Source organism: Salmo salar, chromosome ssa17, assembly GCF_905237065.1.
Source record: "Salmo salar chromosome ssa17, Ssal_v3.1, whole genome shotgun sequence".
Classification (NCBI taxonomy): Eukaryota; Metazoa; Chordata; class Actinopteri; order Salmoniformes; family Salmonidae; genus Salmo; species Salmo salar.
Genome location: NC_059458.1, coordinates 24,377,554 through 24,402,766, shown reverse-complemented (window position 1 = coordinate 24,402,766; position 25,213 = coordinate 24,377,554). Strand labels below are relative to the sequence as shown.

Here is a 25,213-nt window from a genome sequence, read left to right as displayed (position 1 = left end):
TGGAATTCTATGAACCAGGAACTAGTTGTCTGGTTGTCTACAGTGCCTTCGGAAAGCATTCAGAACCCTGGACTTCCACATTTTGTTAGGTTGCAGTCTTCTTCTGAAATGTATTAAATTGTTTTATTCCTCATCAATCTACACACAATACCCCATAATGAGAAAAGCAGAAGCAGGTGTTTAGGAATTTCTGCTAATTTATATATTTTTTAAACGGAAGGATCACATTTACTTAAATATTCAGACCCTTTACTCAGTACATTGTTGAAGCACCTTTGGCAGTGACTACAGCATCGAGTCTTCTTGGGCATGGCACTACAAGCTTGGCACACCTGTATTTCGGTAGTTTCTCCCATTCTTCTCTGCAGATCCTCTCAAGCTCTGTCAGGTTAGATGGGGAGCATGGCTGCACAGCAATTTTCAGGTCTCTCCGGAGATGTTTGATCAGGTTCAAGTCCAGGCTCTGGCTGGGCCACTCAAAGACAGATTTGTCCCGAAGCCACTCCTGAGTTGTCTTGGCTGTGTGCTGTTCGTTGTCCTGTTGGAAGGTTGAACTTTCACCCCAGTCTGAGGTCCTGAGCAGGTTATCATCAAGGATCTCTCTGTACTTTGCTCCATTCATCTTTGCCTCAATGCTGACTAGTCTCCAGTCCCTGCCGCTGAAAAACATTCCCACAGCATGATGCTGCCACCACCATGCTTCACCGTAAGGATGGTGCCAGGTTTCCTCCAGACGTGACGCTTAGCATTCAGGCCAAATAGTTCAATCTTGGTTTCATCAGACCAGAGAATCTTGTTTCTCATGGTCAGAGTCTTTAGGTGCCTTTTGGCAAATGCCAAGCAGGCTGTCATGTGCCTTTTACTGAGGATTGGCCACTCTACCGTAAAGGCCTGATTGGTGGAGTGCTGCAGAGATAGTTGTCCTTCTGGAAGGTTCTCCCATCTCCACAGAGGAACTCTTGAGCTCTGTCAGAGTGACCATCGGGTTCTTGGTCACCTCCCTGACCAAGGCCCTTCCCCCAATTGCTCAGTTTGGCTGGGCGGCCAACTCTAGGAAGAGTCTTGGTGGTTCTAAACTTCTTCCATTTAAGAATGATGGAGGCCAGTGTGTTCATGGGGACCTTCAATGATGCAGAAATGTCTTGGTACCCTTCCCCAGATCTGTGCCTCGACACAATCCTGTCTCGACACTCCACGGACAATTCCTTCGACCTCATGGCTTGGTATTTGCTCTGACATGCACTGTCAACTGTGGGACCTTATATAGACAGGTGTGTGCCTTTCCAAATCATGTCCAATCAATTGAATTTACCACAGGTAGACTCCAATGAAGTTGTATACACATCTCAAGGATGATCAATGGAAACAGGATGCACCTGAGCTCAATTTCGAGTCTCATAGCAAAGGGTCTGAATACTTATGTAAATAAGGTAATTATGTTTTTATACACATTTTCAAAAATGTAAAAAAAAACTTTTGCTCTTTCATTATGTGGTATTGTGTGTAGATTTAATCCATTTTGGATAAGGCTGTAACGTAAAAAAAAATGTGGAAAAAGTCAAGGGGTCTGAATACTTTCCGAAGGCACTGTAGCTTTCTGGCTGGCAGGCAGGACCTAGCTGTCATGTTTTTTATTCATCGTAACTAATGATGTTGTGTACAGTGTGAAGTAGATTTGGTGTTGTTATTCCACTGCATTCCTTCTCAGAGATGTTTCTCTACAAAATAAATATGTTCAAGACATTGTTCTTGACTCTGTATCATCAATGCCTTCCAGTTGTCTTGTTCAAGACATTGAAAATAGCTTTTATTACCAATAAGTTGTGCAATATTCCCCGGGTAGTAAGTGTAGTGTTGTAGTGGTGGGCCTAAAACTGTTGGACTGAAAATAGTGGCTGTGTGTTTACTGTTCACCCACAGAAACATTGACACTGATCTGAGGAAGTGAGGACTGGAGTTCTGAGGAATTGGATCTAAGGGTGTTTCTGCAACTTCGGGCACTTTGACCGTGCAAACTTTCAGAAATTAAAACTTATTCAAACACCCTTTTACCAGTATTGTACTTGTCTTTGATTTGTCTAGAAACTATACCTGATAATGGCTGCGATCATACTATTCAGGAATTTATATATTTTTATCATTTTTCCCAGACAGCCATAGACACGTCATTTCCATCACGTCATTAAACATCCATTTTAGTTGAAAATGAAATATCATACAATTGATTTATAATGGACTTCTTATACATTTGTACATGAACTTGTATTGAATATTATTTTAAGTGATTAAGGTTATCTTAATATTAATAATTCAATACGACACCTGAATGTATAAACTTGCCTTGCCTATTTGTCATGAAAAATAAGATATTTCCATCCAACCTTTTTGTGAGATTATGATAACCATGACTTCCATATCTAAAACAAATAAATATGTAAATTATACATAATATACTCATTTACCTGAAAAATATGGGTTGTGATGGAAATGACAAGGTGTGGTGGAAATGACATCTATGTAACAACCATTGGTTAACATTTCATTAATATAAGACAAAGTAAGATTCCAAAACACGGGAACTAACACCTTTTCAACATGAGAACAATGTGTTGTCCTTGACTACACTTAGATGCTACAAATAGAAATTCTAGCACATATACAGTTGAAGTTGGAAGTTTACATGCACCTTAGCCAAATACATTTAAACTCAGTTTTTCACAATTCCTGACATTTAATCATAGTAAATATTCCCCGTCTTAGGTCAGTTAGGATCACCACTTTATTTTAAGAATGTGAAACGTCAGAATAATAATAAAAGCTGAAATAAATCAATCTATTTCTTTATTCACATTCCCAATGGGTCAGAAGTTTACATACACTCAATTAGTATTTGGTAGCATTGCCTTTAAATTGTTTAACTTGGGTCAAGCATTTGGTGTAGCCTTCCACAAGCTTCCCACAATAAGTTGGGTGAATTTTGGCCCATTCCACCTCACAGAGCTGGTGTAACTCAGTCAGGTTTGTAGGCCTCTTTGCTCGCACACGCTTTTTCAGTTCTGCTCACAAATTTTCTATGGGATTGAGGTCAAGGCTTTGTGATGGCCACTCCAATACCTTGACTTTGTCATCCTTAAGCCATTTTGCCACCACTTTGGAAGTATGCTTGGGGTCATTGTCCATTTGGAAGACCCACTTGTGACCAAGCTTTAACTTCCTGACTGATGTCTTGAGATGTTGCTTCAATATTTCCACATAATTTTCCATCCTTATGATGCCATCTATTTTGTGAAGTGCACCAGTCCCTCCTGCAGCAAAGCATCCCCCACAACACGATGCCGCCACCCCCGTGCTTCACGGTTAGAATGGTGTTCTTCGGCCTGCAAACATCCCCCTTTTTCCACCAAACATAACGATGGTCATTATGCCAAACAGTTCCATTTTTGTTTCATCAGACCAGAGGACATTTCTCCAAAACGTACGATCTTTGTCCCCATGTGCAGTTGCAAACCGTAGTCTGACTTTTTTATGGAGGTTTTGGAGCAGTGGCTTCTTCCTTGCTGAGCGGCCTTTCAGGTTATGTCGATATAGGATTCCATTTATTGTGGATATAGATACTTTTGTACCCGTTTCCTCCAGCATCTTCACAGGGTCCTTTGCTGTTGTTCTGGGATTGATTTGCACTTTTCGCACCAAAGTACATTCATCTCTAGGAGACAGAACGTGTCTCCTTCCTGCCGTATGACAGCTGCGTGGTCCCATGGTGTTTATACTTGCATACTATTGTTTGTACAGATGAATGTGGTACCTTCATGCGTTTGAAAATTGCTCCCAAGGATGAACCAGACTTGTGGAGGTCTACAATGTTTTTCTGAGATCTTGGCTGATTTCCTTTGATTTTCCCATGTCAAGCAAAAAGGCACTGAGTTTGAAGGTAGGCTTTGAAATAACCCACAGGTACACCTCCAATTGACTCAAATGATGTCAATTAGCCTTTCAGAAGTTTCTAAAGCCATGACATCATTTTCTGGACTTTTCCAAGCTGTTTAAAGGCACAGTCAACTTAGTGTATGTAAACTTCTGACCCACTGGAATTGTGATACAGTGAATTATAAGTGAAATAATCTGTCTGTAAACAATTGTTGGAAAAATTACTTGTCATGCACAAAGTAGCCTAACTGACTTGCCAAAACTATAGTTTAACAAATTTCTTGGCTGAAAAACAAGTTTTAATGACTCCAATCCAAGTGTATGTAAACTTCCGACTTCAACTGTATAGAGGGAAGAGTTAATTGAGAGCTACACGTTTTATTTAAATGTATGATTTTATGCCCTGCTTTGTATGTACTGTATAGTGAGTTTCCAAGTGTATCTAAGACTTAGTTCTCTTTCTAAGTTCCTCCCAGACCAAGGCATCCAGCTCCATGTGCCTTTTGGTCACTGGATGGGGCTCAGGGACAAGTCCAAGCACATGCTGTGGTCTGTACCATATGATATCGTCTCATTGGCCAAAAACAATGGTTGGGGCCAACGCGACACATGGTTTTCACAAACGCACCACTCTCCGCGTCAACGTTTCGCACGATACCAGGGTAAACATCCTGATCATACTCCACCACACACCACTGGATTAACAGAGCTGTTTTCAGAGAAGCTAAAGTGAAATCAAAGATGATGCAACAGTAAAACATGTCTCCCATGAATGACAACTACAGTTGCTGAAGTGTAAGATTAGGTTCTTTGTAAGACGTGTGGCATTACAGAGTTGGCAAGAGCACGAGCAAACAGATCTACCGGTTCTGCTGTACTGTACCTATGGTAAAATAAAGTAGGCAGGCCTCCTCATACTCTCCTCGGTATTACTCCACACCAGTTTGAATGCTATACATAACATTCCTGAGAAAGGATGTTGACAATGTGTCCATCATCCCCCAATCACTCAGTGGTGCCAACTTGTAATGAGTGGTACTTTACCCTTGACTGAACTCTCTCAAATCTCCACCATTGTCATGTTCCCTAGCAACAGGTCAAATTTCATGTTTTTGTTATCGCAAGATAATGTGTTGTCAAAGGAGACGCAGCTATCCCTGGAAAAGAAACTCATGGCTGACAATGATCTAAGGAAACGTGGCCTGGAGTTCACTGGAACGGTATCTAGATGAAACAGCAAAAAATAAACAAGAAAACAACTTTGGTTGATGTGAGATGAAGTTCTGTCAAACAAGGACTGAAGTTGTAAAGAATTGTGACTAGGACATGATGGCAGGTATCGACAGGTAGCCTAGTGGTTAGAGAAGCCAGCAACTGGAGGGTTGCCAGGTCGAATCCCGAGTCTTAAGGGAAAAATCATGCATGAAGTTAGCTGGTATCAAATCCTAGATGCCGTCGCTCCCTTGAACAAGGCACTTAACCCCCACAATTGCGCCGTAGTATGGCAGCCCCCTTGTGTACCTTTTAGTCTTTTGGAGGAGTTGGGATAAAGTGCAAGTCACATTTCCGTTGGACCTTGTACCTGTACAATTGGACAAATAAAGTAATGTTAATGTGAGATTAAGGTCTGTGAAACCACAACACAGAAAATAATGATTTTTATAAGACTGGTTTATTTTTCCAATGACAATGGTACAGACAACATGGAAGCAGAGAGGAAGAAAGAAAGAGAGGGGTTCTGAAGTTATGGACGCCACCAGGGAGGTAGGAGGGGTTCTGAAGTTATGGACACCACCAGGGAGGTAGGAGGGGTTCTGAAGTTATGGACACCACCAGGGAGGGAGAGGGAGAGAGGAGGGGTTCTGAAGTTATGGACACCACCAGGGAGGGAGGAAGGGAGGGAGCAAGGTAAGAGTACCAAATGGAGTAAAAGATATCGTATCAAAACATTTCATATTTTTTATATATATATTTATATAGGACTAATAATTATCTTTTAACTATGCAAAGCAAGGAATGCCCTTTTTATTTGTTTAAGCCTCGATTTCTACTAAGAAACAACTTTATTCAAAGAGGAGACAGCTTTATTTAAAAAAGACAGGATGGACATGCGCTGGGCGGGGCTTTAGGGGCCTGTGATCCTGTCCAATGTGGAGTCGAGTCTCAGTGTGGCACGATTGGGCATGTCCAGGGGTCAGAGTGCGCGTGTGGACCAGCCTCAGCGGGAGAACGTCTTGCCCCTGAAAACAGACATAAAAAAACAGTTAGCCAGAAATCAATGAAAAAGTCTTGCCACAGACACTTTGTTGGCAGCTCGCCCTAAAGCCTATTCTACAGAGGGCTTGGCATTACTGCTTCTAGGTGTTATTCCGTCAATGTTTTAAAGGAAAACCCTCTCGCCACGAGGTCCAAGGTAGGCTCCTCGCTGGTGCTGACTAGGTGACAAACTTGTTGAAATGTTGCAGTTGAAAGATATAGTTGACAGCTGAAGGCAGATAGTGCCTTTAGAAAGTATTTATACCCCTCGACATATTCCACATTTGTTGTGTTACATGCTGAATTCCAAATATAATTCCCCCCCACTCATCCATCTACACACAATACCCCATAATGTCAAAGTGAAAACATGCTAATTTTACAAATGTTTGCAAATTTATTGAAAATGAAATACATGGGGCCTCCCGAGTGGCGCAGTGTTTGAAGCGTCACTACAGACCCGGGTTCGATCCCAGGCTGTGTTACAACCGGCCATGACTCGGAGTCCCAAAGGGCGGTGCACAATTGGCCCAGTGTTGGCCAGGTTAGGGGAGTGTTTGGCCGGGGGAGCTTTACTTGGCTCATTGCGCTCTAGCGACTCTTTGTGGCGGCCCGGGCACCTGCAGGCTGACTGATTGTCAGTTAAACAGTGCTTCCTCCAACACATTGGTGCAGCTGCTTTCCAGGTTAAGCGGGTGGGTGTTAATAATTAAGAAGCGCAGTTTGGCGGGTCATGTTTCGGAGGACGCATGACTCGACCTTCGCCTCTCTCTCGAGCCCGTTGGTGAGAAAAGGGGGGTAAAATAAAAAAAAGCATATATACACAGTACCAGTCAAAAGCTTAGACACCTATTCATTCCAGGTAAAAAAATTTAAATAAAAAGTACTATTTTCTACATTGTAGAAAATAGTGAAGACATCAAAACTATGAAATAAGTGTTAAATAAATATATTTTAAACAAATATATTTTATATTTGAGATTCTTCAAAGTAGCCACCATTTGCCTTGATGACAGCTTTGCACACTCTCAACCAGTTATGAGGTACTCACCTGGAATGATTTTCAATTAACAGGTGTGCCTTGTCAAAAGTTAATTTGTAGAATTTCTTTCCTTCTTAACCCTCCTGCTGTGTTCCTGCTCGAATTGGACCGATTTACAAGTTCTCTCTGAAAAATGTAGTTCACTTAACCTGATTCTCATAAGGTTCCATGACTTTTTCCACAAGGCATCTGAACACACAAAATAAATGATGATTTTCATAGCATTTTGGGTGTTTAATTTAACTTTTGTACACCTATAGTGTTTCCCGGTCAAAAATGACTGGTCATTAGAAATGAAATGGGTGAGACTACAATTAGTGTATAAAACTGAGTTTAGACACATGCCCATTCATCAGATGGACACACTTCCTCTCCCAGACCTCCACATGCATGTGTGTTTGAGCACACACACACACACTCCCCTTCTTGGCTTCCATGGCAACCCCCACGGGAACCTTTCCCCAACAGATATCTTTCCCCCATGGGAACCACACTTGTTGGCATTCTCACAAACAATCACAACATTGTTTCAATAATATATAGAACTTCTCACAGCTCTGGTATATAAAGCTTTTTTGAGGCCTTGCTCACAATCCATTCTGTGGCAGCACAATGACCAAACGATATACTGTATGTGAGGCTCTTGATCATATCTTTGATCATGACACTGGTGAGGAGGAGAGAGTCCTTGTTAAACTTTGACACGAAGTAGTCTGTGATAAATAGCACAATATGTTTCATCTGAGTATTTGTTATAGTCAAAATAATCCATACATTATGCTTTTTTTTTTACTCAAAAATAAGTTGTAGGCCTCATTGACCTGAGCTCATACAGGCCATGAATAGCAAATAGAAATTCAAAACTTGTAATGTTCACAAGAACTTAAGTTGATAAAAAGATCTAACACAACATTAGGTGATAATAAATGTATTATGGATTCATAATCCACTATAAATGGGGACGGTCATTTTGGACCGGGAACACAGAATTCATTAACATGAAACGAACACAACAGGAGGGTTAATGCGCTTGAGCCAATCAGTTGTGTTGTGACAAGGTAGGGGGATATACAGAAGATAGGTCTATTATGGCAAGAACAGCTCAAATAAGCAAAGAGAAACGACAGTCCATCATTACTTTAAGACATGAAGGTCAGTCAATGTGGAACATTACAAGAACTTTGAACATTTCTTCAAGCGCAGTCGAAAAAACCATCAAGTGTTATGTTGAAACTGGCTCCCATGAGGACCGCCACAGGAAAGGAAGACCCAGAGTTAACTCTGCTGCAGAGGATAAGTTCATTAGAGTTACCAGCCTCAGATTGCAGCCCAAATAAATGCTTCAGAGTTCAAGTAACAGACGCATCTCAACATCAACTGTTCTGAGGAGACTGCGTGAACATGGTTGAATTGTTGCAAAGAAACCACTACTAAAGGACACCAATAAGAAGAGACTTGCTTGGGCCAAGAAACACAAGCAACGGACATTAGACAGGTGGAAATCTGTCCTTTGGCCTGATGAGTCCAAATGTGAGTTTCTTGTTTCCAACCGCCATGTCTTTATGAGACAGAGTAGGTGAATGGATGATCTCCGCAATGACTGACCTTCGTGTCTTAAAATAATGATGAACTGTCAGTTCACTTTGCTTATTTGAGCTGTTGTATTGCCCCAAACATAACACTTTGTATTCAGGACAAAAATGTAATTGCTTTGCCACATTTTTTGAAGCATTACTTTAGTGCCTTGTTGCAAACAGGATGCATGTTATAGAATATTTTTATTCTGTACAGGCTTCCTTCTTTTCACTCTGTCAATTAGGTTAGTATTGTGGAGTAACTACAATGTTGTCAATAAATCCTCACTTTGCTCCCATCACAGCCATTAAACTCTGTTTTAAAGTCACCATTGGATTCACTGTAAAATCCCAAAGGCAGTTTCCTTCCTCTCTGGCAACTGAGTTAGGAAGAACATCTGTATCTTTGTAGTGACGGTGTATTGACGCCCCATCCAAAGTGTAATTAATAACTTCACCATGGTCAAAGGGATATTCAATGTCTGCTTTTTACATTTTTAGCCATCTACCAATAGGCGCCCTTCTTTGCAAGGCATTGGAAAACCTCCGTGGTCTTTGTGGTTGAACCCGTGTTTGAAAATTCACTGCACGACTGAGGGACCTTACAGATAATTAATTGCATGTGGGATGTACAGAGATGAGGTAGTTATTTAAAAAAATCATGTTAAACATTATAGCACACAGAGTCCATGCAACCTATTCTGGGACTTGCTAAGCACATTTTTACTCCTGAACTTTTAGGCTTGCCATAACAAAGAGGTTGAATCCTTATTGACTCACCACATTACAGCTTTTTTTAAAATTTTATTCAGTTGTAAAAAATAATTAGAAACATAATTCCACTGACATTATGGGGTATTGTGTGTAGGCCAGTGACAAATTTTGTGTTGTTGTGCAACTTAATCCATTTTAAATTCAGGCTGTAACAGAAGGTGGAAAAGGAGTGTGAATACTTTCAGAAGGCACTGTAGATTAGGGCTGACAATATAGTCGACTAGTCAATTGTTTGGTTGATAGGCTGTTAGTCGACCTAGATTTCTTTAGTCGAGCAGCAGCAAAACATTATTTTAAATCATGATGTACAAAACACGTCGTCTGATTGGTGCCTGTCTGAGTGGACTGATCCATTGTGGAGGCCTTGGGGATGGCACAGTCCAAGACGTGCTACTGGAATTGTATATGGTTACATTATGTAAGAACAATGGTGCAATAGAAATAAAAATATTATTTTATAACAAATGCGCTTTCTCCCGTGTTGGATAGTGGTTGCGGTTGTGAAACATCAGTGCGCTGTATCTACAGAAATAAGACAGATCCTACTTCTGTTGCCTGTTTGAGTGTTAACAACCTACTGACACTGAGCACCAAGCCTCACATAACAATCACAAATTCAGACGTTTTTAATCTTTGCTATGCTGAAATATAAAGGCTATACACTTTTTTCCGTTAGACCAGCCTCTAGTATTATTTAGTGTCATTTACACTGTTACAAATTGCCTGAAATTATATTTACAATAACCCTCCTTTTCCATTATTGTTATTAATATAATAATAATTTATGTCTATCATTAGTAGGCTTAGTATAGCAGCCTTATATAACCACCATCAGGCTGTAGGCCTAAGAGCCCACCCTGTTTAGTCTTAATACCGTAACTTATTTAGGCCTATATTTCAAGACTTGTATAGGCTACTGTATCAATAATTAATTTGTTCATGTCATCACACAGCATACGAGTCATTCATGATGTGAAATGCAATCAAGCATTTTAGTTTAAAAAAAAATAAAACCATTGAATAATTAGCATAAACAATAAATAGGCCTAAACCATTCCATTTCGGAAATTGCATTCACGAATGTGACTGTTTAGTCCTTGCTGCAATAAAGGCTTTACAAAAAAACGTGGCACACATAGATCTAATATGGACTCAGCGCTTCCTGACTACCATCCTATAGGTTCACTTCAACCCTGTTCCCGGAGAACTACCATCCTATAGGTTCACTCTCCAACCCTGTTCCCGGAGAACTACCATCCTATAGGTTCTCTCTCCAACCCTGTTCCCGGAGAACTACCATCCTATAGGTTCTCTCTCCAACCCTGTTCCCGGAGAACTACCATCCTATAGGTTCTCTCTCCAACCCTGTTCCCGGAGAACTACCATCCTATAGGTCCTCTCTTTAACCCTGTTCCTGGAGAACTACCATCCTATAGGTTCACTCTCCAACCCTGTTCCTGGAGAACTACCATCCTATAGGTTCACTCTCCAACCCTGTTCCTGAGAGCTACCATCCTGGAGAGCTACCATACCATCCAGCTACCAATTATTTAATCAAACAGTTCGCTTAAAGCATCAGACAAGCTCAGTATATATAGTTGATTTGATTAAAAGACATTCGATGTGTCTATAGGGAAAAATACACGTTTAAAAATGTTGACCAATTGATTGGTCGAAAGAACAAAACGACTCTTGGTCAACACACAAAAGGTCAGCACATATGGCCTTCATGCAGGAGTAAAATAAATACAGATACCACACCTTCCAACTAAATGTAGACCCAACTATGTCAACTACCGCTGACTAAATCCCAGATTGTGAAACAAGAGTCCACCCCTGCTTCCTTCCACCCAGAGCAGAGCTCCCTGAGGAACAGTGGCATAGAATTCCCCGGAGTCACCGTTAAATATTCATATTTAGACAAGGTCTCTTCTGTTTCAGACAGAGAGGGGGAGTGCTGGTCAGATCCACAGATCCCACAGAGCAATAGGGACCAAACTGAGTGTGAGTGGGGGGAGCTTGTAAAAATTCCACCGGAACCCACTTCAAACTGCGCTGCTAGTGTCAGAGCAGTTCTAGTAGGACACACACAATGAACGAACAAACACAACTGTTGAAACAAGACCGCCCTCACAAACACAGTAGCCTACAGACACAAGACCATTACAGGAGGGTTCTAAGGAATCTGTAGAATCTATTCTTTTAATCAGCTTCTAAGGAATCTCTGCAATCCATTCATTTATCAGCTGTGGTTCGGGCGAAGGCTACAACTTGGTACCAGAGATGTAGAGAGAGTACACACTTCCACCCTGGCTGTCTCTCTCCGTCTGACTGCTGTTCACCACACAGGCGCCGATGAGTGTGCGTTCGGTGTTGGTATTTCCTTAATTAATGTCGAGGTGGGCGAGGGACGTGGAAACATTTCACACACAAAATAAAAAAAAGCATTATCAGGGACAATAAGATCTGGGGACATGGTGAAAGTAGCCAGTGTGCTTCAATAAATGATAACAGATTAACTGATCTCTTTGAGAACAGGCTGCACTCAGAGGCACACAGTTCCAGCAAGGTGAATTTCCCATATGACTTGTTTTTAAGGACAGAAGTGTCCTACAGGCAGTGCTGCTAGCTAGAGTCAACGTTAGGTCACCCACATCCCAGTGAACCCAATGGCTGGCAGTGGAATAAGCCAGACCTGGGTTCTAATAGTATGTTTATTTTTTCAAATACTTTGAGCGTTTTGTTCAAGCATTGGCTGGAGTGCCGGGTGGGTGGGGCTTGCACTTTTGGGACTATTTAATTAGTTCCAGGCAAGCTCAATCAAGCACAGTCCAGGTATGGGACCATATTCTAAAAGCATCTGAGAGTAGGTGTGCTGATCTAGGATCCCCCTCCCACATAAACATGTAATACTCAGGAACTTACGACATGGTCTTCATCTCCTTCTTCTCAGCGTCGGGTCGAGCCCTGTTCAACACCTTGAGGAAGTCAGAAGTCTTAGCCCTCATACGTGTGTGGATGTAGGCCTGGAGGGGGGGGCAAGGACATACCTTAATACACACCTACTGAACCAACAGCTCACTGACACACACACACTAACTGACCCAACTGACCTCAACTCATACCAGGCAGGAATCTGAAAAACACATATTTACACGCAAGTCACTTTTTACGATGGAAAGCCGATCAGATACCTTTATAATCACAGACTGCAGCGTTTTACCATGCTAGTGCTGGTAAAGTAGGGCAGGTAAAGTTATTCCCTCAACCCTTGCTTAATCTATGTCCAGAAAACTGTTCCTTTACATGGTAGTGCAGGTACGGTAGGGCCCTAGTAAGGCCAATAGTTAGTGCTCATCTTGGAGCACTATATTGGGTAGTGCAGGTATAGTAGTGTCCTAGTTAGGGCAGTGCAGAAGTTGGGACTAATAGGGTCCTAGTTAGTATACTAGTTAGGGAAGTCACCTTGGAGCACTTTATGTGGTAGTGCAGGTAGTCCCTGAAGGTGTGGATGAGGTTGATGGTGTTGTCTCTGGCGTTGGCATTGGTGTGACGTGGGAACAGGACTGAGAGGACAGGAGGAATAACACACATTACCACAAAGACATTGGAATTAGGCTGATGACTGACCTGATATTCAAGCTAATGTTTGTTTATGATCATCCACTGACTACTTTTTATCATGTTGCTAGCGCTGGAAAACGGACTAATTAATTGCATGTCTAGTTTAAGTAAAAAAAGATATATATATTTAAATGGTCACACAATTCAGCTCTAGGCACCATCTTGTACAGTACACCCATGTAATTCCCAGGAAGGCCCAAAATCCCATTTGGAAGAGTCCAGGAATCAGAAGGGAATAAGCAGGAAATCCAGAATCCTCCAGCCAGGATTTGTGGAAAACCTGGGAAAGGTTGGTACAGACCGAAGGTGATGTAGCCGATGTTGTCTCCAACGGCGGCGTCGGTGTCCTTCAGCTCCAGCGGCGGCTCCCGGTGGCTGAACAGAACCTGGGGGGCAGTGTGACTGGCTCGCCGACCCTCCTTAAACTCCTACACACAGAGACAGAGAGAGCAACACAGACAGACAGTGAGACACAGAGAGCGACACACACTAAGGTTGTCCATGACAAATACCTAATAGTGTAGAGAGCAAATAAGATATTTCATCAATCATTTACACAGACATGGAGAGGTGATGGGGTTTCATCATTACTGTAGTGAACTACCTTTAGGCAACAGCGCAAAGATACTTTGGCACCCTTTCTCCTTTTCACAACCATATGGACAACTACATACTATATTGTAATTACATCATTTTGTACCGTACGTAGTGCTGCCAAGCTCATTTTAATCATGTGAGAGGCGGTTCCTGTTAAGGGTAATGAAAACTTGAGAGTAGGGATGCACAATATATCAGTGAACATATCGGAATCGGCCGATATTAGCTAAAAATGCCAACGCCGACCCGATATTTCTAGTTTAACGCCGATGTGCAATACCGATGTCAAAGCTGACGCGCATACCTGTAATGTAGGTACATGATGTAATGACGCCACGTAAAATTTTGCACTACACAGCATTCCTAACCTAGCCCACAATGTCTGCTGTGTGGCTCGATCAGTCAATAAGTCGAACAGTCATTTGAAAGAGTAACCACATTTCAGCGAGGCAACTCAAAGGCCAAATCCATTAATGCCATGATAATGGAATTCGTTGTCCTTGACAACCGTTCTCTGGCGTGGGTGATGTTGGCTTTCGCCGACTGGTCGAGCACCGGTACACACTACCAAGTGTGCCATTTTTCAGATGTTGCCCTACCGGAGTTACACAGTAATAGCATCACTGCTATTAGCTTGACGACTAACATTTGGACTAGCGATATCAGCTCCATGACTATGCGGAGTCTGACAGCACAGTGGGTCGTCGAACCGTATTTCATGCTCATGAATGTGCTGGTTGTCATACTGCTGCTGCCATTTCAATGGCATTTGAGAACATGTTTGAAACAAACACACTAGCCATCTCCATTCGAACAACTGACTGGAGAAATAAGCTCATCAACAGCATACATGATACCCTCTGTCATGGCATTACATTTACATTTCAGTCATTTGCAGACGCTCTTATCCAGAGCGACTTACAGTAGTGAATGAATGCAGACATTTCATTAAAAAAAAATTGTACTGGCCCCCCGTGGGAATCGAACCCAGAACCCTGGCGTTGCACACACCATGCTGGCGTTGCACACACCATGCTCTACCAACTGAGCCACAGGGATCCGCATTGAAACGCCTGCTCAACAAAACTGGCAACACAGGCTGTGAACAAGCGAGTCGGTGGCATTCTCTCTTTACTGTGTCGCCACCATGCTCGATGCTATGTACAAGGACCACTACCTCGATGCAGACAAGAAACAGGGTTTAAGTGATATGTTACATACACAGCTGGACAAGATGGAAACGGACACAGTGACAGTGCGCACCAAGGAAGAGAGGCAACGGACAGACAGAGCTGAAACTTCACTGCTTGACATGGTATGATGAAATCCTGGTTGAGAATGAAACGACTGAACAAATGAACAACCAAACAGCACAGTAAGTAAGTGAAAGAAATAGGTTTTACTGGTAATGGAGACATACGTACATGACAGCAAAATAACTTTTTCGTCAGTGTGGTAACCTTTAACTAGGCAAGTCCGTTAAGAACAAATTGTTATTTACAATGACGGCCAAACCCGGACGACACTGGGCCAATTGTGCGCCGCCCTATGGGACTCCCAATCACGACCAGATGTGAAACAGCCTGGATTCGAACCAACGACTGTGGTGACGCCTACTGCACTGAGATGCAGTGCCTTTGACTGCTGCAGCCATGTGTGAACTATTTAACTATACATTTACATTTTAGTCATTTAGCAGACGCTCTTATCCAGAGCGACTTTCATACATTTTTTTCTCCATACTTGTCCCCCGTGGGAATCGAACCCACAACCCTGGCGTTGCAAACACCATGCTCTACCAACTGAGCCACACGGGACTATACTAGAATGCTTAAAAGGCCGCTAAAATGTTAAATATCGGTATCGTTTTTTTTTTGGCAAAGAAAATATTGGATATCAGTATCAGCGCATCACTACTTGAGAGAAATATTGTTTACCTGCATGAACACTTTCCCAAGGATGACATCATCGTCGTCTTTGAACACAGTGCTGAACACCACTGTCACTCTGTCCTTCTTGGCCTCCAGATACCTGAGGACAAACACAGAAACATGTCAACAACCAGTAGTCACCTCAGTGACAGGGAATACTGGCAGTAAAAAAAAAAAAAAAGGAAGGTTTCTTGGATTTAAAAATATATACAGTGCCAATCAAAGGTTTAGACACCTACTCATTCAATTTTTTTTTTTAAATTTGTACTATTTTCTATATTTTAGAATAGTGAAGACATCAAAAATATGAAATAACACATATGGAATCATGTAGCAACTAAAAAAAAAAGTGTTAAATCAAAATATAGTCTAGATTGGAGATTCTTCAAAGTAGCCACCCTTTGCCTTGATGACAGCTTTGCACACTCTTGGCATTCTCTCAACCAGCTTCATGAGGTAGTCACCTGGAATGCATTTCAATTAACAGGTGTGCTTTGTTAAAAGTTAATTTGTGGAATTTCTTTCCTTCTTAGTGCTTTTGAGACAATCTGTTATGTTGTGACAAGGTAGGGGTGGTATACAGAAGATAGCCCTATTTGGTAAAAGACCAAGTCCATATTATGGCAAGAACAGCTCAAATAAGCAAAGAGAAATGACAGTCCATCATTACTTTAAGACATGAAGGTCAGTCAATACGGACATTTAAAAAAAACTCTGAAAGTTTCTTCAAGCGCAGTCGCAAAAACTATCAAGCGCTATGATAAAACTGTCTCTCATGAAGACCGCCACAGGAAAGGAAGACCCAGAGTTACCTCTGCTGCAGAGGATAAATTCATTAGTTACCAGCCAAAATAAGTGCTAAGTAACAGGCACATTTCCACGCCAACTGTTCAGAGGAGACTACGTAAATCAGGCCTTCATGGTTGAATTGCTGCAAAGAAACCACTACTAAAGGACACCAATAAGAAGAGACTTGCTTGGGCCAAGAAAAACGAGCAATTGACTGACATTCATGTCTTAAAGTAATGATGGACTGTCATTTCTCTTTGCTTATTTGAGCTGTTCTTACCATAATATGGACTTGGTCTTTTACCAAATATGGCTATCTTCTGTATACCACTCCTACCTTGTCACAACACAACTGATTGGCTCAAATGCATTACAGAATGAAATTCCACTAATTAACTTTTAAGAAGGTACACCTGTTAATTGAAATCCATTCCAGGTGACTACCTCATGAACCTGGTTCACAGAATGCCAAGAGTGTGCAAAGCTGTCATCAAGGCAAATGGTAGCCATTTGAAGAATCTCAAATATTTAAATTTGTGTAACACTTTTTTGGTTACTACACGATTCCATAGGTGCCTTTTCATTGTTTTGATATCTTCACTATTATTCTACAATGTAGAAAATAGTACAAATAAAGAAAAACCCTTGAGTAGGTGTTCTAAAACTTTTGACCGGTAGTGTGTGAGACTGAGAGACATACTTCAAAACCGTATGATTTATTTTTGACTGTTTTGCCATTTATGAATGTGTTACTCAATGTGTTTCTATGGGCTATAGCAGTAAAGGCAAAATTCTATATTTTAACAAGTAATTGTTTTGATACCTACAGAGGTCCTAAAATTCCAAATCAAATAGCTAAACGATCCATGTCATGACCACCTTAAAACAATTCCAAATGTTTTAGTAGAACCCCCCCACCCAAAGCCTCAGACTTTGTGGTCAACAACAAATAGCATCCTTGTTTTTGTCTATGGTTACTTCTATACATTTTCATCCAGGCAGTGCAGTGGCCACCTACATGGACTCGTCGTCTCTGTAGTGGACCACGGCCCTCTTCTCTCCCTCCTTGCCCTCCTCCTGGAACTTGAAGTACTTCTCGAATACCGAGGCAAAGCAGTTCCTCTTCAGCATGCCCGCCTGGTGGATCACTTCCTCCTTGTTGGCCGGGACCGCATCCAGGTCAAAGAGAAGGGACACGTTGTAGCCTAGGAGAAGGCCAATCACAGACAAGATCAGCTATTGTTCGATATAATTATTCAATCGCTAGAAAACTTATTTGTAAGAGGTTTACTAACTATGACATGGTGTCAATTGTGTGTCAATCTCTGATGGGAATGGGGGTCAAAACCAGCCTATAGCAAATGACAAATGCTAATAAAACCCAAATTCTGCGTCGACTTGCCAGCAAAGTAAACTATTAAGCAAAAAAAAAAAAACGAATAACGTGTTGGCCTAAATGCAAAGCGTTAGACCTGGTGCCAACCAAAGACAGCGTATCACCCAGTAAACACTATCCATAGTTTCAATCACGGAGGAGGACGTGGGTGATTGGTGTTATTTTAATTGAATGTGTCTACAGTTAAGGCTGTGGAAAAAACTAAAGCAGGAAAACAAGAACCAGTTGTTTCTTTTTTACATTTGAGTCATTTATAGTGATTTACAGTCACAGCTAGGTGGTGGGACAACCACATACAGTATCTCAGTCACAGCTAGGTGGTGGGACAACCACATACTGTATCTCAGTCACAGCTAGGTGGTGGGACAACCACATACAGTATCTCAGTCACAGCTAGGTGGCGGGACAACCACATACAGTATCTCAGTCACAGCTAGGTGGCGGGACAACCACATACAGTATCTCAGTCACAGCTAGGTGGCGGGACAACCACATACAGTATCTCAGTCACAGCTAGGTGGTGGGACAACCACATACAGTATCTCAGTCACAGCTAGGTGGTGGGACAACCACATACAGTATCTCAGTCACAGCTAGGTGGTGGGACAACCACATACAGTATCTCAGTCACAGCTAGGTGGTGGGACAACCACATACAGTATCTCAGTCACAGCTAGGTGGTGGGACAACCACATACAGTATCTCAGTCACAGCTAGGTGGTGGGACAACCACATACAGTATCTCAGTCACAGCTAGGTGGTGGGACAACCACATACAGTATCTCAGTCACAGCTAGGTGGTGGGACAACCACATATTGTATCTCAGTCACAGCTAGGTGGTGGGACAACCACATACTGTATCTCAGTCACAGCTAGGTGGTGGGACAACCACATACTGTATCTCAGTCACAGCTAGGTGGTGGGACAACCACATACTGTATCTCAGTCACAGCTAGGTGGTGGGACAACCACATACTGTATCTCAGTCACAGCTAGGTGGTGGGACAACCACATACAGTATCTCAGTCACAGCTAGGTGGTGGGACAACCACATACTGTATCTCAGTCACAGCTAGGTGGCGGGACAACCACATACTGTATCTCAGTCACAGCTAGGTGGCGGGACAACCACATACAGTATCTCAGTCACAGCTAGGTGGCGGGACAACCACATACAGTATCTCAGTCACAGCTAGGTGGCGGGACAACCACATACTGTATCTCAGTCACAGCTAGGTGGCGGGACAACCACATACTGTATCTCAGTCACAGCTAGGTGGCGGGACAACCACATACTGTATCTCAGTCACAGCTAGGTGGTGGGACAACCACATATTGTATCTCAGTCATAGTTAGTACATTTTTCCTGAATAAAGTAGCTACCAACAAAGTCAGTGGTAGTAATATAAGTAAAGTGTGGGTGTTGGACCTCCGTAAGGGATAGGCTATATGACGCGCTGTTGATCATTCTCTGAGTAGTTGGAGTCATTAACATTGTGACAGTGGTAACTTACATAGGGAGAGTGGACAGTAGTTACATAATACTTACACGCCTCGGGTGAAACCAGGAAGTTCCCATAGACCCGCTTCAGCAGCTGAAAGGAGGGAGGGATTTGGTGTGTTATTAGGGCCAGAGAGCAAAGGCACCAACAGAGTCAGACACCAGCTATGCAACATCAGAGAGCTAGAGTGGACTGGTAGGGATGGATGTCTCAGTGTAGATAATGGTAAGGGGAGATCATAAGCCTTCCCCTAAAACAACGGTTACCTGCCAATGTGGAATCACTGGAATGTAGCCCATGTTCTGAACAAAAAAGGCAATAATATGCAAATCCAGCTTCCACATGTCAAAACAGAGATGACACAACTTCTATTATAAGAAGCTGTACTGCAACTCAGTTTCCTTTACAGTAAAATTGCAAGAGTGCACCATTGTGACACATGTATTTATGTATTGTGTAAATCTATTATGTAACACAAAGCGGAACATTTCTACACGAAAATGTGTTTTGTTGTGAGTTAGTGAAGAAAGGTGACAAGGTGAACCAAATGTACATTGAGTGACTGAAAAGGACAAGGCTTGATTAGCTGAACATGTTCTCACAAGGCCACTTTGTTTTTGCAGTTGTTAAACTAGCTTTCTATACCACTACAATGAAGAACAGAGCTTGAAGTAGGAGACAAGGCAATGAAGGCAGACTAACTTTCTATGGTCAGGTGACAGGACTGGGACATGATCTGGTCCTTTAAAAAAACACACCACTGTGCAGCAAGTGATATAGGTGTTCCTTTCCACAGCTCTTTTCCTCCATGAGCTTAAAGTGCTCGACAGGTAAAAGCAATACTGTTAAAACTTATCCAGTCCTTTGATCCAGTAGTGCTCGCAGAGAGTAAGAAAACAAGGACTGGTAGACTACAGGAAAGCAGTCATGGTGTTCATTAGGCAACATTTAGCTGTCTCAGTCAGCACTTCCTCCTTATAGGGTGAGTCAGAGAGCACTTCCTGTTTCTATAAGAAACCACTGCTGCTGCTGCTTTCTTCCATACATGGTGAGGATGTACAAAGCCCTGACATCCTGCTTTACAGACATTTCTCCTTTTTCACAAAATAAACATCTACTCTGACACACATTTTAAACTACAATTGAAGCTATGATGAGTGCCATGGGTTAGTTTTCAAGCATTACATTTGAGTAATTTAGCAGACACTCTTATACAGAGCAACTCACAGTAGTGAGTGCACACATTTTCATCCTTAAAAAAAATGCATCACTACTTCACAGGAGCTCCATTTGAACGTAAACTTTTTCTTTTTTTATCAAAATGCATTTTTTGTTGCAAGAAATGCATTCTGGAACAATGCCTTAATAACAGACTTGAATGCCATATGGAAATACAAATAAAGTTGTTAAATTACGAGCCTAGTTGGTTTAGCCATGGAAAGAGACAGCATCCTTCCAGCTAGCAATGATTGGCTGAGAAAAGGAGTGGGCTGGACATGCTGCGAGATGAGTTCGGATTGGTCTGCCATGTAGTGCGCTTCTGTCTATAATATGAGCTGGTAAGTATGTGTAGGTAATCCTTTTTAATGCTGATTTAAAAAAAAGAAATATATCAGGTAGTAGAACTGCATAAGTGTTGCACTCCTCTTTCTGGAGGACTGAGTTCTGAAATCAGTGGAATTAGAATAAGATAGAGTAATTAGATTAAAGGCCATTTTCTCAAAAGTGAGGTTACATGTTTATCAACTTTCAAAGCAGAATTACTTTCCCAATGTTCCTCAGCTGTAGTGTATGATATACCATGTTCTAGCTCTGAGTCTCTACCTTTATCCAATGTAAAAAACACAATTTCAAATTTTGCTACATAAGACCAAATCGGGCCCGTCGGTCACATACACTGGTCCCCCGTGGGAATCGATCCCACAACCCTGGCGTTGCAAGCGCCATGCTCCACCAACTGAGCTACACGGGACATATCTGTAGATTGAACGGAGGGCAAGGGAGGTACAGATGCTGGTGTGTGTGTCACCTCATCTGCTCCGTGCTCCTGCAGCTCCTTGTAGAACTTGAGGGAGATGCTGACCATCAGCTTGGTCTTGTCCCCATCGGGGTTGGAGATGTGGTAGAGGACACCATCAAAATCTACAGTTCAGAGAAAAGCCATCAGTTACAAACAAGCACCCGCCTGGACAACTCACTCCTGAAAATAGCATAATATTGTTAAAACTGCATGGTATTGCGTGGAAATATTAATAACCACTAGTCCTTAACTCACCTGCAAATGTCACCTCCACTGCCTCTGGTTTAGTCCTACAAATAGAGAGGATTATATTTCAAATATGTATGAAACTGAATTAATGATAATATAACAAATTCGGCCATGTTTTGTTGAGTAGGCTTAACTTTAGACAACACTTAATTTGCTGCCAGTATAATAATATTCTGCAGCAGCAGTTACCATGTTGGCATATTCGTGTAAAACCATTTTGGTTTTTGTGCAACTTGCAATTGTATTTCAAGAAAGCACTCCTTGGGGTTTAGAAGTTGTCTACAACTGCAGTTCCTCTCCCCAGAGAGTTGCACTGACAAGACCCAACTTGGCGATGCTGGAATGCGGAAGAGGCCAACAATGCGATGGCTAATATATTGCTAGCTATACTCGTTAGCAGCTATCTAGTCTGATTACTCTCTATTCATTTCTTGAAATTGAACGACTCTAGCTAATTCCAAGGTTAACCCATAACGATACGTTATCTTTCTCAATTCAAAGCGAGGAGAGATGAAAGCAAACTAGTTAGCTAGCTACTATACAATGAACTAGAAAAGCAGGTTCCCTTTTATTGCGGTGATTAGCATAGCAGCCAGTGATATGTATAGTTAGCTAGTTAACACGGCTGGACATATTTTACGTGAAAGCCACCATCATAATTGAAAAATTGGCAGTTCATTGGGACAATAAACGAGGGGATGCCGACAAGCACACGTGAACTAGAGTTCGCTTAGCTTTACCCCCTTATTGGGGCTAGACAGTTATCAGATAAGTTTCCCCTGCCCAGCTAGTCTAGCTAGCCAAAGTTAACCAGTGACAGACACACCCCGTTATTCCGGCTAAGCGATGTCTCCTGCAGAGGCGCGTGCCACTTGATTCAGTTAAATCAGAATATTACTGTACGTGTCAAATCTATAGTCACTGTTCTGTCAATTCCACCAGCCACACATTTTCCATCCATCATTCATTGTCGAACAAATAATACTGGCCAGGCATTAAGATAAGGCTACTGTTAGCTATTCGGTAGCTAGCAAGCTAGTCTGGAACAATGATTTCTCACCCATTGGATGCGCTGTCAAATTTCAACGTCAGCGTCTCTTCTATAATCCGGTTGTTGATTTCTAGCAGAATCATTGCAGCGGACTGGGGAATACGTTTAAATCGAAATATAAAATGTATTTTAGATCCTAAGGCTTCTTTGTGTCAAATTCTGCAAATATTTCTTCCCTGACAGACCGCTTCCGCCGAGTCTTCCGCCTGTCGGCTCTTCAGTTTATTTAATTCCGGACCCTACAGCAAGGTTGCTTACAGCACTGCCTGTAAAATTGTGGCTGATATTGGTCTAGATATAAAATGTGCACACTGATTGCTTAAATTTTTATTATAAACTGGGTGGTTCGGGCCCTGAATGCTGAAAGCCGTGGTATATCAGACCGTATACAACGAGTATGACAAAACATTTATTTTTGATGCTCTAATGACATTGGTAACCAGTTTATAATAGCAAATAGGGCAATCTTCTGTATACCACCCCTACCTGATTGGCTCAAGCGCAGTTTATAATAGCAATTAGGGCTATCTTCTGTATACCACCCCTACCTGATTGGCTCAACACAACTGATTGGCTCAAGCGCAGTAATTCCACAAATTAATTTAAATGCATTCCAGGTGACTACCTCATGAAGCTGGATGAGAGAATGCCAAGAGTGTGCAAAGCTGTCATCCAGGCAAAGGGTGGCTACTTTGAAGAATCTCAAATATAAAATATATTTGATTTGTTTAACAGTTTTTTGGTTACTACATGATTCCATATGTGTTATTTAATAGTGTTAATGTCTTCACTATTATTCTACAATGTAGAAAATAGTAAATATAAAGAAAAACCCTTGAATGAGTGTTTCCAAACGTTTGACTGATACTGTATATATATACAGTATATTTAATACATGCATTACATAGCCTACTACATTACAAACTTGTGGTTGGTCTATTAGTAGGAGTAAGAAGGAAAAATGAACGATTTAAATGTGTTTTGTTATCTGACAAAAACACAGAAGGAAGGGGAGCAGTTATTTAAGCAATAAGGCCCGAGGGGGTGTGGTATATGGCTGTTCTTATGCACGACACAACGTGGAGTTTCTGGATACAGCCCTTAGCTGTGGTTTATTGGCCATATACCACAAACACCCGAGGTGCCTTATTGGTAAAAGACCAAGTCCATATTATGGCAAGAACAGCTCAAATAAGCAAAGAGAAACGACAGTCCGTCATTACTTTAAGACATGAAGGTCAGTCAATGCGAAACATTTCAAGAACTTTGGACGTTTCTTCAAGTGCAGTTGCAAAAGCCATCAAGCGCTATGATGAAACGAGCTCTCATGAGGGCCGCCACAGGAAAGGGAGACCCAGAGTTACCTCTGCTGCAGAGGATAAGTTCATTAGAATTAACTGCACCTCTGATTGTAGTCCAAATAAATGCTTCACAGAGTTCAAGTAACAGACACATCTCAACATCAACTGTTCAGAGGAGACTGCATGAATCAGGCCTTCATGGTCGAATTGCTGCAAAGAAACCACTACTAAAGGACCCCAATAAGAGGAAGAGACTTGCTTGGGCCAAGAAACATGAGCAATGGATATTAGACCGGTGGAAATCTGTCCTTTGGCCTGATGAGTCCAAATTTGAGAATTTTGGTTCCAACCGCCGTGTCTTTGTGAGATGCAGAGTAGGTGAACGGATGATCTTCGCATGTGTGGTTCCCAGCGTGAAGCATGGAGGAGGAGGTGTGATGGTGTGGGGGATGCTTTGCTGGTGACCCTTTACTTGCTTAAACAGCTGACCAATCAGCATGTTTCCAACCCGTAGTAAACTTCTGGAAAAAATGGTGTTTGACCAGATACAATGCTATTTCACAGTAAACAAATTGACAACAGACTTTCAGCACGCATATAAGGAAGGACACTCAACAAGCACAGCACTTACACAAATGACTGATGATTGGCTGAGAGAAATTGATGATTCAATTAGTGTGGGGGCTGTCTTGTTAGACTTCAGTGCAGCTTTTGACATTATCGATTATAGTTTGCTGCTGGAAAAACATATGTGTTTTGGCTTTACACCCCCTGCTATAAGGTGGATGAAGAGTTACTTGTCTAACAGAACACAGAAGGTGTTCTTTTATGGAAGCCTCTCAAACATAATTCAGGTAGAATCAGGAATTCCCCAGTACAGCTGTTTAGGCCCCTTGCTTGTTTCTATCTTTACTAACGACATGCCACTGGCTTTGAATAAGGCCAGTGTGTCTATGTATGCGAATGACTCGACAGTATACATGTCAGCTACTACAGCGACTGAAATGACTGCAACACTTAACAAAGAGCTGCAGTTAGTTTCGGAATGGGTAGCAAGGAATAAGTTAGTCCTAAATATTTCCAAAACTAAAAGCATTTTATTTGGGACAAATCATTCACTAAACCCTAAACCTCAACTACATCTCGTAATGAATAATGTTTAAATGGAGCAAGTTGAGG

At 41.8% G+C, this 25,213-nt stretch overlaps 1 protein-coding gene and 1 non-coding gene across 2 annotated transcripts; both read right to left on the bottom strand.

Annotated features, from left to right (window-relative positions):
- Positions 1-5,580: 5,580 nt before the first annotated feature.
- On the bottom strand, positions 5,581-23,043 carry LOC106575630 (actin-related protein 2/3 complex subunit 2-A). The gene is made up of 10 exons (XM_014152240.2): positions 22,743-23,043; positions 21,689-21,723; positions 21,443-21,555; positions 19,461-19,506; positions 17,533-17,719; positions 15,732-15,825; positions 13,499-13,625; positions 13,039-13,139; positions 12,499-12,599; positions 5,581-6,167 (listed from the first exon to the last, which is right to left on the bottom strand). The coding sequence occupies exons 1-10, from the start codon at positions 22,814-22,816 to the stop codon at positions 6,146-6,148; spliced, it is 900 nt and encodes a 299-aa protein (XP_014007715.1). The 5' UTR covers positions 22,817-23,043; the 3' UTR covers positions 5,581-6,145.
- trnaa-ugc (transfer RNA alanine (anticodon UGC)) lies at positions 15,539-15,612 on the bottom strand. Its single transcript has one exon. It is a non-coding gene; the product is annotated as a tRNA-Ala (tRNA).
- Positions 23,044-25,213: the final 2,170 nt, after the last annotated feature.